The sequence below is a fragment of the Narcine bancroftii genome, chromosome 1 (assembly GCF_036971445.1).
Source record: "Narcine bancroftii isolate sNarBan1 chromosome 1, sNarBan1.hap1, whole genome shotgun sequence".
Classification (NCBI taxonomy): Eukaryota; Metazoa; Chordata; class Chondrichthyes; order Torpediniformes; family Narcinidae; genus Narcine; species Narcine bancroftii.
The window spans coordinates 318963508-318979130 of NC_091469.1; the positions used below are offsets into that span (position 1 = coordinate 318963508).

The following is a 15623-nucleotide window of genomic DNA, read 5'->3' on the forward strand; positions in this document are numbered from 1 at the left end:
TCCAATTTCCAAATCCTTTTCAAGTTTGATGGCAGAAAAAAAATGTTAAAATACTCATTAATCACTGTTCAGGTTGATTAATTTACAACACTTAATACGCAATCTCATTTCTAATGAATGTTAAAATAATAAAGAGCAAACAAGTTAAATTACGAAAACAATTCCGCTTGGGTCACCCCAACCCAGTGGCTTTCAAACTGTCCCCTAAACTCACATTCCACCTTAAGAATTCCTTATGCCATCACTCATTTTTATTCTTCCACTAATTGGTGGCGCATGGACTAGTTCCAGTCGTGTGAGCATATCTCTATTACTTCTTAATTCTAAGCCATTAGTTTTCCTCATTCATCCTATAAGACAGGAGCAGAATTAGGCCATTCAGTTCAATGACCCAGGTACGCCATTCAAATCGTAACTCAGAGGTTCTCAACCTATTTCTTTCCACTCACATCCCACTTTAAGTAATCCCTATGGCATCAGTGCTCTGTGATTAGTAAGGGATTGCTTAAAGTGGGATATATGTGGGGAGAAAAAGGTTTGAAAACCAGTTTTAATCGTATCTCATTGAATCGTTATGTGCACGGTTTCAGAACTCCAAAGGAAATGGGCCAATGACAGTTTTTCTCAAGCAAAATATTACAGTCACAATTGGGTCTAGAGCAGTGATTCTCAACCTTCCCTTCCCACCCACATCCCACCTTAAGCAATCCCTTACTAATCACAGATAAGTTATGGCATGGGAAATACTTAAGGTGGCAATGTGAGGTTGGGGAGCAGTTCGAAAATCACTGCCCTAAAACATCAAATGGAGCACATCTTTTTGGTCAGTCCTCACAGGTTGCCCTATCTGGCCACACATTTACCAGGACCAGATTCAGAAGACTTCATTCCCTGGCCCAAGATTCCAAGACTTCAGTGGCACATTCTGAATGGTGGTATTGCCAGGATTTCTCGACACATGGAAGAAAGCGTACATTCAAAACTGCCCCATAGGGTTCAGCAGGCAACAGAGCCCTGCACCCCAATTTGCCCAGCTCTCAAAGCCGTGCACCCCATTTTATAATCTCTCCAAAAAGTGATCAAAAATTCCAGCTTCTTGAATCAATTGTGTGAACTCGACACTCAAATACACTTATAAAATTGAAAATCATCCTATTGTCTGTAAGGAGTTTGTATGTTCTCCCCGTCGTCTGCGTGGGTTTTCCCCAGGGGGCTTCAATTTCCTCCCACTGTTTGAAACATATCAGTGTTTGTTGGTTTATGGGGCGTAGATTGGACGGCATGGACTTGTGGGCTGAAATGGCCTGTTACTGTGCTGTATGTCTAAATTAAAAATTTTTAAATGAAAACAAAATGGGAAAAAATATATATATACTTCCCTTTTGCAATCTCCAATGAAATCTCATATGCTGCACTAGAATGAGTTAAATTGGATACAGACCACTAAATTTATCAGAAGCAAATGTACTTCGTCTATTAACTAATTCACATTTAAATGAAACAAAATATTCAAATAGGTTTCCATTTATATGTCCTATTATTGCTCACAGGAATTCCAGTTTGATACTAATCCATTAAATAAACATTAATACACATCTGGATGAACATTTCAGTTCCTGTTACCATTATTTGGAAAACAGGGACAACAGGTCATTCCCCAGTATTTATAATATTCACTTAGAGGTCAAACACGAGCCATTAAAAGGTACGAACTGTGGTCACTGAAATCAGGAAACATCCAACATCCTCCTGACTTGCTAAATTAAAACAGAGCAGAAATGATCTCTTCAATGGATAAGATAAGCAAATGCAAGCTATTTAACTGCAGAGCACATCAAGCAACTTGCACTGTACCTGTATTATTGGTTGGGAGATGAACGGATTGAGAAATGGCATCAGTTTGCAATAGACATCAGCAATATTCAAATGTTGTGCTACCACTGTCATAAATCCCACTGCTCCATAACAGATCCAGAGGTTGGGGTGGCACAAAAAAGGAGCTAATATAAAATTCAAAGATTTTGTTTACGAACATACAAACCTTAACACAGAGAAGAGTAACAAGAGAGTTTTGTCAAGCACTTTGCAAATTGACTTAATTTAATTACACATTTTAACAAAATTAACAGTTTGAAATGGATAATATTCATTACATAATGTTTAGAACAAAGACACTTTTTTTTCCCCCTTTATTTTCCCCTGTTCTCCACAGTTTTAAATTTGTAATCAAACATCTGATTAAAGTGCCCGTGCCAGATTTTATTAAAGGTTATTTGTACACATTTTGGTTTCTCCATGCAGATATTACAGCACTTTTTATACACAGTTCCCTCATTTCAGGGCACCATAACGTTTGGGACATTTGGCTTCACAGGTGTTTGTAAGTACTCAGGTTTGTTTAATTGCTTCATAGGTGCAGGTACAAGAAAATTGGGTTTGCTTCTAAGCTTTTGATTACCTTTGGAGTCCAGAGTTGCTATTTTTCAACATGAGAAACAGAGTTGAGTCAATGAAAGTGTTAGAAAGTGATAATTAGACATAGAAATCACTCCCTTGTCAAATATTGTCCAGCATTCCATGCAAGAAATGGGAACAATCTTGACAAAGAGAGAGGACACAAGAGAACAGAAAAATGGGACTAAACACCAGTATTGAGACTGCAAAGATGTTTACACCAAGGAATAAATCATTTTGATATGCAAGTTCATGCTGATAATTGACTGCTGAAGGTTATCATGAATTAATTAATTCAAACTTTTTGGCAGGAGTGAAAGGGTCGAGGATTTAAACAACCCAAAATAAGTAGTGATGCAGAGAAGATAGATCAATTTTTTTTTGACCGATGAGAATTATAGGAGGGATAGGAATGAACTTTCATTCTTGCTTCCCATTAAACAACCAAATAATAACTATTCTCTGTTTAGTGACTATCTGGAACGGCAGGAATGGTTAAACTAAACCTGATAACTGCATGTGCATTGTCCAAGCACAGAGTCTTTGTCACTTGATTATTACTAAAGGGTGCTTACTGCGAATTTAACTATCCTTCATCCGGACATCTAAAAGCTCCAAAATCCAGCAAGGTTGGGGGTGGGGGGATGGGGGAAGAGACGGCAACACGTCTCGGGTGGGCGAGTGGGGAGACGGCCGTGCGACTGGATACAGCAGCACAATACAGGTGGGCTTAAATCTGGGGCAGCCGGCTTTTGTTCTGATATCCGGAAAAATCCAAAATTTGGAAAACATTGTCCCCCAAGGGTTCCGAATAAAATGGACATGTTACACAAGGAGGAAAACATTGCTCCATCAAAAATAAATCTTACCAATATCATTGGCAAATTCATAGATGTGAGGTTTTTGCAGAAGTCCCAGCTGACACATGCAAGTCATTGCATTGAGGGCTTTGTAGATCACAAACTCTTCTGCATCACTGAGTCCTTGTTGAAGAAGAGGTTTGAGAATTGAGGAGCTCTGCCACCCAACATAAGCCGCTACTCCTAAAAATAAAAAAAGACATGGAAGAACAATTTTGGTCTCTTGAACAATGTGTCAAATACTCATACAAATCAAACTTGTAATCAGTTAAAGTTTTCCAATATCACAAAATGCTTTTGGAATTTCTTTATTATTGAACAGATTTTTTTTAAATCACGTTTTCCCACCTTCCTTCAAAAATCACAGAGAAGTCAGAACCAAGCATTTTTTATTTAACTTCTTAATTGAAGCTGAAAGTGAGCTTCCCTTTTCTGAAAAAAAGGCTCCAGCATGACACAAAGCAGTCACTTTATGAACAGAATGTTTCACGCTGTTTTTATAAGACAGACAAAAAGAACGGGTCTCAATTTGCCAAGTCAATTGTATGCTTTAAATGTTCTACCTAGCCGAAGAATGATCTGCAGCTCTAACTAAAAGGATTGAACTACACATCTTATACTTCCAAAAAGGAGAATATGACCATGATAGTGTACATGCCATCATAGTGGGTCAAACGTTGCTAACTTTGGCCAATGGTTGCCAAGGGCACCAGTAACATTCAGTTGTTCCCAAAATTACACTTGCCCACTGGAAGTTCCGGACATGCTTAGAGACAGATGCAAAGGCATCTGCAGCTAGCATCTTCGCATGGAGTCCGTCGGCAGAGCCCGAGCACACATGGATTGCTTCCTGGGATATCTTCCTCCTTAATCCTGTGCCAGTAGGACATGGTAGAATCACCCACCCCCCTTCATTTAAACAATGATTCCCAATCTGGAGATGAGGAGGAAAAAGATGTTATATATTTTTTAATGTATGTAACTATTTCTGTTTTTGTTTAAAAAAAAATTTAAGCAAAATATCTTGTTTTTTAAACTTTCCAGACAGCTTTTAAAGAAGCTGTGCTGCAGTTCTGCCTCTGGTCGTAAATTATGGAGGTATTTCAGAATTGGGGCCTCAGCTGTATTTTACTGATCACTGAGGCACCCAGCCAGAATCCTCTCAAATGCACATTCAGCATCCGCATCAACCCAGCTTCATGTACAAGTAGGCAGGGACTGCAGAATAAATCCAGCCAAATACAAATAAAAGTGCTATACCTTAATTCTGGTGTACAAACTCTACAGTGTTGTCTCACAGCATGCATCCTGCACCAGGAAATGCAGACTGCAGAAATGCCTTGAAAGTTAAATAAAGGTAACTCATGATCATTTTCTGTCATAAAAGTCAACTATTTGACTTTCAAAAACCTTGGGGTTTTGGCCAAACACCAAAAAAACGTCCAAAACTTATTTCCTCCCAATAGAACACTACTGCACAGAAAGAGGCCCTTCAGCCCCCCAGTTCATGCTGAGCTATTAATCTGCCTAGTCCCACTGACCTAGACCCAGATCATATCCCTTCATACCCCTGTCATCTATGTCCCTGTCCAAAGTTTTCTTAAATATCAAAATTGAGCCTGCATTCATCAATTCAGCTGGCAACTCGTTCCACACTCCCAATCTCCGCATGGTTCCACTTAAACTTTTCCACTTTCACCCACGTCCTCTAGTTTTTAAATCTCACCTAACCTCAGTTGGAAAAAAACCTACTGCAATTTACTCAATCTTTATTCATCATAGTTTTGTACCAACATCTATTATGAGCTGAGTTGTTTCCTACTGTGAATTTTTCACCGATTAAGTATTTTCCCAATTTACATGGAGCAATCTCATTTCATCCCTAAGTGAACCTAGGCTTGAGTTTGCATCAACTCCATTTGATCTTCAGTCCATTCTTCCTTAAAAGGCCAGCAGGGATGTAGTAACGGTCAGTGCACAATGTTACAGCGCCAGCTATTGGAACCGAGGGCTTGAATCCCGCACTGTCTATAAGTAGTTTGTACATTCTCCCCGTGTCTGCATGGGTTTTCCCTGGGGGGGGGGTCTGGTTTCCTCCCACCTTTCAAAATGTACCAGGGATGTAGGTTAATTAGGGGACACAAGCTCATGAGCCTGTTACCATGCTGTATGCCTAAATTTTTTAAAGTAAATTAAATATTAGAAAAAAGTATTTTTAAAAAGTCTCCTTAAAAATAAATCAACCAATTGGAAAATGAAATAATTTCAGTTCTTATAAACTACAGTGCTTTTCAATATTCGTTCTATGGCAAAAAAGTTTTTCACAAATCTTTGTAAATTTCAATATACCACCTTGTGGTCAATTTTAGCAAAGCCGATGAGCTACTTCAGAATTAGCATCCAAAATATAGGAATGTGCACCAACTGTTGTACTAATGTTCTTGAAACAAAACAAAAAAATCTTGTTTGCATAAAATGCATTAGGAAAGAATCCAAGATTATTCATTGTCTCCCTTTTAATCTCATTGAAATATTATTCGGAACTATGTTCATTGTATGGCCATCTGGATTTAACTGCTTCTAGGCATTCATTCCTATCTGAAGAAGACCTAGTACTCCAAAAGCAATAATAATATTCTTGTACAATAGAAATGATATAATACATGGCAAAAACAGGCAGGAAAATATGGAAACAAATTTATTTTCATTGACATTGCACAAAGTTCACATGCACCGAAATCTTCCTTGCTGCAGCCAAACAGATATTTCACAATAAAAACAATAGCAAACATTAAACTGAATTAAAGACAATAAATACAAAAAAAGATAGATAATAAATATTCAGTTGCCCTAGTGCACGAAAAATGGCCATTCCAATTGTACAAACACCCTTTTGTAAGGTGGGAGCAGTCCCTGATTCTTGTAACAAGGGGATCATTGGAAAGAAACAGTTTTTGAATCAGGAGGTGCTAGTCCTTAGGCTTCTGCCCAAAGGTAGCAGTGACCAGGATGATGGGGGGGGTCCTTTCATGATGTTGGATGCCTTCTTGAGGCAGTACCTCATATCGGTGTCCTTACGGGAGGAGAGGTCACAGCTTGTGATGGACATGGCTAAGTTTGCTACCTTCTGCATCCTTGGGCACAAAAATTACCAAACCAGGCGGTGTTGTATACTAATCCTCAAACTCCTGAGAAAGTTGAGGGATGGGTGTGCCTTCTTCACAAGTTGCCTCAATCTGCTAGCTTCAGAAAAAGTCTTGCAAAATATGGGCTCCCGGGAACTTGAAGATCCTGACTCTCCCCACCTCTGTCCCATCAACATGGACAAGTATGTGGTCCTTTGGCCTCCCTTCCTAAAATCAATAAGCTCCTTGTTCTTGGTGACAAAGAACAAGCTTGCTGTTTGGCACCTCTCAGATTCTCAATTTTCATCCGATATTTGGACTCACTGTTTAGTTACTCAGCCACCAATGGTATGAATTTGTAGACTGAGATGAAGCCAAATTTGGCTACACAGTAATGAGTGTACAAGAAATAGAGAAGGGAATTGAGAATTGAGTCCTGTGGTTCCCATATCAATGGTCAGCATGCAGACAATGTTGCTGATCTGCACTGATTGGAGCCTCCCAATGAAGAAGTCCATGATCCAGTTGCAGAGGGACAAACATCCTTTCATAATGACTGAGTTTTGCTGGTAAAATGGCATTGAAGACTGATCTATTGTCAATGAACAACAGGCTGACATAGATGTTCCTGTGGCCCAGATGATCCAACACAAAGTGGGGACCCAGCGAGATGGCATCTGCCATTGACCTGTTATGACAATTGGTGAATTGACGTGGATCCAGGCCCTTCCTGAGATAGGAAATTAACTGCCCCATAACCTCACAGAACTTTTTTTTTAATATTTAAATTTTAGTTAAAGCACAGTAAAAGCCAATTTCAGCCATTTAAACCATTCCACCCAATTACATCCAAATTAACATAAAACTCAGTATATTTTGGAGAGTGGGAGGAAACAGGATCACCTGAGGAAACTGACGTAGACATGGGAAAACATACAAACTCCTTACAGACAGTGCTGGATTCGAATCCAGGTCACTGGCACCATAATAGTGTTACGCTAACTGTGCTAGTAGATGCAAGGGTAACTTTCCAATAGTTGTTGATGCTGGTCACCTGGTTCTTCTTTGAGACCAGAATAATGGATGAGCTTTCGAAGCAAGTGGGAAACTCTTAAGTGTTGGAGCAAGAGGTTCAAAATGTCGGCAAAATCCCCAGCCAGTGGTTTGGTCAGGTTTTCAGCACAAGGCCAAGTTCACTGTCTGGGTTGAATGCTGTTTGATGATTCGTCCTCCTGAAGGTTTTGTTCACATTAGTCTCAGAAATTGGGAGTACAGAGTCACAAGGATGCATCATTATTTTCCATCCCAAAGCGAGCGTAGAAGGCATTGTCTCATCCAAAAGAGAAGTATCACAGTTCATGATGCTGCGTTGTTCCGCCTTATGGGATGAAATGGTGTCCAAGCCCTATCACAGCTGTTGGGCGTCTATCTGAGACTCCAGTTCAATCTGGAATTGATTCTTTGCATTAGTAAGTCACAAGTACAGTCATATCCTCTTTATCTGGAATTCAAGCAACTGGCAGCCTCAAGCAACCAGCAGAGAAAAAAAAATGCAGAAAGTAAATAGGTAAAGACTACAAAAATTTTAAATTGGCACCCCTTGCGGTCAGTTCACCAATCATGTGACACACAGTCTCAAGCAACTGGAAAATTCACCAATCCCCATAGGTGCCAGATACCGGGGTTTTTACTGTATTTGCTTAAAACAGTAAATGAGTCTAACTTTCAGGACATAGAACACTACAGCACAGTACAAGCGCTTCAGCCCTCGATGTTGTGCCGACCCATATATTCCTTAAAAAAGTACTAAGTCCTCCCTACTCCATAACCCTCTATTTTACTTCCATTCACATGCCTCTTGAATGCCCCCAATGGTTCAGTCTCCACCATCACTATTCCTGGCAAGACATTCCAGGCACCCACAACTCTTGAATAAAAAAACTTTTCCCCCGATGTCTCACTTAAACTTCCCTCCCTTACCTTTGCTTGAATGTTAATGGAAAATTAACATTTAACTTTTGAGCTTTGACCGCAAAAAAAATTACAAATATTTAATAACTTGATCATTTTTTCCCCCAAAATTAATTGGATTAAATTTTATATTCTAGAATCTACCACACTAGTTTTGAAATGTATGCAAAATATTGAGAAAAAAAATAATGAAATATAGCCAAATCCATAACATTCCAAACACAAAAGCATTTGGAGCATACAAAGTTTTCAGCAGGACAGACTAAAAAAATGTGAGGGGAAAATGAAACAGAAGTAACAATGATCCTTCAATTTCTAAGTATCTCAGACCACATATAGTTTAAGACGCAAAAATAGGATGGGTGGAGAGAACAAAACAGAATGCACCTGGCAGTGTGGAGATCAGACTTTGGCAGTATTTATACTTTAAATACTGGCAATTGGGAACAAAAGAAGATAAAGGGAAACAGAAAATGAAATTTTAAACTACAAGAGTAGTAAATAAACTGGTGATTTGAAAGAGTTACATTCAATAAAATTCCTTAAGGTAACCACATTCCCAAAGAGAAGAAAAAGTGCTGCCTTCTAGATTTTTTTTGATGAAGCAAAGATAGATCAGAGTGGGAGTGTAACAGAGTTAACTGGAACCCCATGGTCACCCTCACTCACTGGTGTTTGGTTTCTCCAAAGTAGATGAAACCATGTCACTGAATACAACACACAAAATTGTGAAGTGAACCAGTGTAAGGGCTGTCTGGGTCCCTGGCTGACAGGAATTGAAGAGATTTTAAGAAAAAAAAGAGGAAAATGTTACATCTCCCAAAATGTCATGGAAGAGGGCAAGAACAAATCAGAAAGGCAAAGAAGGATCAGTCCCTTCAGAAGTTTCAGACGGAGGGAAATTATGCCTGGAAGTAGGATTCCTTTAAACGTGGCAAGGGTTTTTTTTTTTCTCCATAAACAATCTTGAGACTGCTGAAGAACCCACCCATCAATTGGAGCATTCAACTAGTGCGTTTTTCAATAAACTTGATCTGACAGGGCTCCAATAACTTGGTGGTTAGAGCATTGGTCTTGTAAACCAGGGGTCACGAGTTTGTTCCTCACTGGGCCTCATTTTTGTGTGGGGCGCTGGACAAAGTTAAAGAATTTCATGCATGGTGTTAGCTGGAATTAATTATTACATAAATAGAGAGACTAGTGAACAGCTTAACCAAGCAATTCTTAATGTTAACTGCTTCAGCCATTTATCTGAAAGCAAAATAAAGGGTACTTTACCAAGTACAAATGAGAGGAACTTCAAGTAGTCTTTCAAGAAGACAAAATCTATCTGAACACTAGGAAATCATGTGGTGCATGCAACTATTTTACCACAGTAAGAACTGGAAGATTTTTTTGTTTTCTATTTTATGACTTGGATTGCCGGAAAAATAATTATCAATATCAGCACTCTTTGGTTTCCCAGCTGCCTCTATTTACACTTTTCCAGGTTGACCAGCTATAACTTTCTTTCTTTGGCTTGGCTTCGTGGATGAAGATTTAAGGAGGGGTATGTCCATGTCTGCTGCAGGCTCGTTGGTGAGTGAAAAGTCCGATTTGGGACAGGCAGGCACGGTTGCAGCGGTTGCAAGGGAAAATTGGTTGGTTGGGGTTAGGTGTTGGGTTTTTCCTCCTTTGTCTTTTGTGAGTGAGGTGGGCTCTGCGGTCTTTTTCAAAGGAGGTTACTGCCTGCCGAACTGTGAGGCGATATCAGCCCACTGGCGGTGATCAACGTGGCAGGCACCAAGAGATTTCTTTAAGCAGTCCTTGTACCTCTTCTTTGGTGCACCTCTGTCTCGGTGGCCAGTGGAGAGCTCGCCATAGAACATGATCTTGGGAAGGCGATGGTCCTCCATTCTGGAGACGTAACCCACCCAGCGTAGTTGGGTCTTCAGCAGCATGGATTCAATGCTTGTGGACTCTGCCAGCTCGAGTACTTCGATGTTGGTGATGAAGTCATTCCAATGAATGTTGAGGATGGAGCGGAGACAGCGCTGATGGAAGCGTTCTAGGAGCCGTAGGTGATGCCGGTAGAGGGCCCATGATTCGGAGCCAAACAGGAGCGTGGGTATGACAACGGCTCTGTACCCGCTGATCTTTGTATGTTTCTTCAGGTGGTTGTTTTTCCAGACTCTTTTGTGTAGTCTTCCAAAGGCGCTATTTGCCTTGGCGAGTCTGTTGTCTATCTCTTTGTCGATCCTTGCATCAGATGAAATGGTGCAGCCGAGGTAGGTAAACTGGTTGACCGTTTCCATTTTACTTTGCTTCCCAATGCTCATAGAATGTGTCTGATTCCATCCGTTTTACCTGAGGTCCTGTTGCTCCCGCTGCTGGAGGCCCGACGACCCGCTGCCACCCGGGGGGGCCCGAGGTCCTGCCTGAGTCCACCTGAGGTAACGGCCGCATCGCGGGGAGAAACAGCCACCCAAGACCGGGCCTGCCCGTACCCCTGCCCAGCTATAACTAACAAACATTCATCACCCTCACATTGAATACTGGAAAAAAAAAGTTCTCAAATTGAAATACAAGTTTCATTCTCTATCCGCACCAGTGATCAGGTGTGTGTGTGTGTGTGTGTGTGTGTGTGTGTGTGTGTGTGTGTGTGTGTGTGTGTGTGTGTGTGTGTGTGTGTGTGTGTGTGTGTGTGTGTGTGTGTGTGTGTGTGTGTGTTCCCACCATTCAAAATACATGAGGGGCTGCAGGTTAATTGGGTGTAAATTGGGTCCTGCGGACTCATGAACCAAAGTGGCCTCTCACCATGCTCAAAATTTTTACGACTTTCAGGATACAGTTTTGTGTATTTTGCTCACAATCACCTGAAGCCAAAAGAATCACCAGGGGAACAAAAAGGCCTGCTTAAAAAACAACAATATCATCTATGTTAAACCACAGATGGCCAGATCCTCAATGAGTATTTCCCTCTGTATTTATCGTGGGGAAAAACACATGGACGCGAGGGAACATGGAGAAGTAAACAGCAAGGACTTGAAAAGGATCCAGGTTACAATTGGGAAGTCTTAGAAGAGCTGGAGATCTTGGAACACATTAAGGGAGATAAATACCCAGGCTCTGATCAAGTGTATCCTACGAATTATAGGGAGGTAATTTCTGGAGCTCTCGGAGATATATTTGCATCATCATTGAGGTGTCAAAAGATTGGTGGGTGGCTAATGTTGTGGTTTTATTGCAAAAAAAGCCAGGGAAATACAGGCCAGTGAGCTTAATGTCAGCTGTAGTAAAGTTACGTAAGAGACTGAATGTTTCTTTGAAGAGGTGACCAAGAAGATTGATGAAGTACGTTGTCCATATGGACACGAGCAAGGCCTTCAACAAAGGTCCACATGGAAGGTTAGATCTCATGGGATCCAAGGTGAAATGGCAACTAACACAGAATTGGCTCGATGGTAGGAGACGAATGGAGGTTGTGGAGGGTTATTACTTAAATTGCAGGCCTATAACCAGAATTATGCCGCAATGTTCAATGAGAGTTTATTGCCGTAGTCACGAGTACAATGCATAGAAATTTTTATTGCTGCAGCTGAACAGGTACACAAGATAAACCAATGACAACAGTAAAAATTTAATTACCACAATTTCAAGACAGAAGAGATGACAAATATCAAAAGATAGATAAATAAATAGTAACAGTTGTAGTTAGTGCAAGATTTAAAAAACTATAATTTCAATAGTGCAGACAGATCTTTTGAAATCCCTGGGGTAGTCTATAGTTAGGGTTTGACTAGTATGGGAATGTTCTGTACCTTTTACCTGAAGGGAGCACCAAGAAGAGATTGTGGCCAGAGTGATGGGATCATTTATAATGTTGGCTGCATTCTTGAAGTAGTGTCTCACACAAGCCCCTTTTCCACTGGCACCTTGTCCCAGGAATTAACTGGGACAGGGTCCAGTGGAAAAAAGAAAACTGTCAGCACACTGGTGTCAAATGCCATACTTTCATGCTGGGGATTAACCTCCTCGACTCCTGAACCATGAGAGCTGACACCGGCGTGCTTAGAAAACCAGTGGAAAAGGGACAGCTGAAAGTCACCAGTTTCCAGTTGAATGTAGAACACTCTGATCCCTGGGGATGAATTGTGTCCCAGTTAAGAGTGGTCCAGTGGAAATGGCACAGACAATTAAATGGGATGCCAATAGAAAAGAGGCTATAGATGCATTCAAATGGACAGAAGATCTGTGCCCATGATCGGGGCTGGATGCACTGTTCTTTGTCATCTATATTCATGACTTAGATGACAAAGTTAGCGTATTTAGCAAGTTTGTGTTTTTACTTCAATCACTGTGGCTGCAGACTTCTGTGTTTCACTCCACAATTATTGGTATTGGACAGTGAAGATCATAGCAGAATCTAGATGAATGAGGAATGCAGGTCAAGGGATGACAAATGGTACTTAACTCAGACAAATATGAAGTGAAACGAGGGCAGTACTTACAAGGTAAATGGGGAATGTTATAGAAGAGACCTGGAGGTATGGGTACATAGTTCCATAAAATTGGTGGCGTGATGAATGAGGCTTTTTGCATGCTTGCCTTCATTATGCAAGGCAGTAAGTACAAGAGCAGGGACACATGTTACAACTGTACAGGACCTCAGTGAAACCACACTTGCAGCATAGTTTTGGTCACCCAGCTCTAGGAAAGATATTGTTACAGGGGAAAGGGGGAAAAAAAGATTGCCAGGACTGGTGGGCTTGAATCATCAGGAGAGGCTGGATAGGCTATGAACTTTCTCCCTGAAGCTTCAGAGGCTGTGGGGAAGGACATTACAAAGCATTCTACAAATAGAAGGGGCATAGACAAGATAAATAGTCAAGCCTTCCTCTTCCCCATACTCCCACCCCATCGGTTGGCTAATATAAGAGTAGTCACAGATTTGTGAAAAAGAAAAGATTTAAAACGGACCCAAAGGGCACCTTTTTCCACAAAGTGGGCGATGGGAATCAAATTCAAGTTTATTAACATCCGACTGCACAAGGAAAACATGACAAAACAGCATTTGCTGGTCCTCAATGCAACACGCACACGCGCGCGCAACAAGACATAACTCCCATGCCGACAAACAATACTTTCACAAGACAGATGTACATATATAAAAGTTAATGTTGTTTAGTAAATATTAGTCTCAGATGGTTATGAACAGTTCCTTTCGTTGTTCAGCATTCTCACTGCCCGTGAGAAAAAGCTGTTCCTGGTGGTGCTGGCTCTGATACTCCTGTATCTCTTTCCCGACAAGAGCAGCTAAAAGTTGCTGTGTGCAGGATTGCAGGGCTCCTCAATGATTTTGTGCCCTCTCCAGTAGATCATGTCGATAATGTTGGTGGGGAGGTGCCACTCTCATGGTTCAGAGGATTATCCTCAGATCCAATTCCCTACAGCAACTGTACCACACTGCGATGCAGCTGGCCAGGATGCTCTCGATAGAGATCCTGTAGAAGGTTGACATGATGGTGGCCAGTGGCCTTGCCCGCTTCAGTTTTCTCAGGAAGTGCAGTTGCTGTTGCACCTTCCTGACATGTGACGAGATGTTGAGTGTCCACAATACATCACTAGATAAATGGACTCCAAGGAGCTTTGTGCTCTTTGCTCTCTCACTACAGAGTTATTGATGTTTAGTGGATAATAGTCACTCCTGGTCCCCCTGAAATCCACACTATCATCTCCTTTGTCTTGTCCACATTGAGACCCAGGTTGTTATTCTTGCACCATATCAGATTTTCTAGCTCTTCTCTGTTGTGTAGCTCATCATTGTTGCTAAGGAGGCCAACTACCATCGAATCATCTGCAAACTTGATGACTTTGCTGGAGCTCGATCTGGTGATGCAGTCGTGGGTCAGTCATGTGACAGGAGCGGGCTGAGATCACACCACTGAGGTGCCCCGGTGCCCGTCATCCTGCTACTGACCTGGACTTCGACAGACTTTCTGTTAGAAAGTCCAGGTATATGGAATGATCTGCCAGAGGAAGTGGTAGAAGTGGGAACAATTGTAGCACGGCACGGTTGGCGTGGCGGCTAGCCCCCACCAGTGATCCCGACCGGACCTGGGTTCAAATCCGGCGCTATCTATAAGGAGTTTGTAGGATCTCTCAGTGTCTGTATGGGTTTTCTCCAGGGGCTCCATTTTCCTCCCACTGTTCGAAACTTCCCAATGGTGTAGGTTAATGGGGTGTAGATTGGGCAGCATGGACTCGTGGGCCAAAATGGCCTGTTACCATGCGATATGTCTAAATTTTTTTATTAATTAAAAATTTAACATTTACAAAGCATTTTGACAGGCGAATGGATCGGAAACGTTTAGAGGGATATACTGGTAGGTCAAATGCAAGCAAATGGGACTAGTAATGGGCCAGAGGGCCTGTTTCTATGCTGCAGCACTCTTGATTTTTGGTCAAATAAAAGCATCTCGATGAAGATTTATGGCAAGTTAATATTCTCACTTTCATTAAGAATAATACATTAATTACATTCTACTTGGTTATGTGAGACAGTGAAACCCTTTTGGAATAGATTTAAGGAACTTTTAGAAGCTATTTTTAAATTGAAACTTCCACTAGATCCTTTAGTATTTTTGATGGGTAATATTAAAAGATTGAATTTAGAATTAAAATTAAGTACATTTCAAATGGCTTTTTTGAGATTGGCTTTAGAGAAAATGTTTGGCAATTACTTGCAAAAAAATAAGCTAATTTGAATATTCAGAGATGGCATATGGAGATGAGATCTTGTATTCCAATGGAAAATATAACATATAATTTATATAATAATTACTCTTGTTTTGCTAAAATTTAGAGCCCATATTTGGATTACATGGGGTTGAATTATGAAATCCCCTTTCCGCACATTAGGGGTGTAACTCCAAACCATGGTAATTAATTGATAATTTTAGACTATGTAATCTCCTCTTTCTTTCTTCCTGGGGGTAGATTAGAGGGGGGTGGGTTGTAGGGGTTTTTATTTACATTAAAAATATCATGTATGTATTTTGTTTTTCTAAGTTGTATCCATTATTGTATGTTTAACCATGATTTAATAAATAAAATTTTCAAAAAAGAGTAATACATTAAAATAACTTCAGCTAATCAACCGATTCTCTATTTTCCCTAATTTTAATTGGATGCAATTGCAATTCAATATGAACGCACTGTCAAAAGAAAATTT

The 15623-nt window shown here is 40.7% G+C and overlaps 1 protein-coding gene across 3 annotated transcripts in view; it reads right to left on the reverse strand.

The window, feature by feature from the left end:
• The window catches only part of pik3r4 (phosphoinositide-3-kinase, regulatory subunit 4), a 98630-nt gene that overhangs the window by 68637 nt on the left and 14370 nt on the right, over positions 1-15623 (reverse strand). For all 3 annotated transcript variants that reach the window (XM_069906799.1, XM_069906782.1, XM_069906791.1), the window contains exons 6-7: positions 3324-3497; positions 1855-2000 (exon numbers count right to left, since the gene is read on the reverse strand). In XM_069906799.1, the coding sequence (XP_069762900.1) occupies positions 1855-2000; positions 3324-3497 (320 nt within the window). The remainder of the gene's footprint in view (positions 1-1854; positions 2001-3323; positions 3498-15623) is intronic.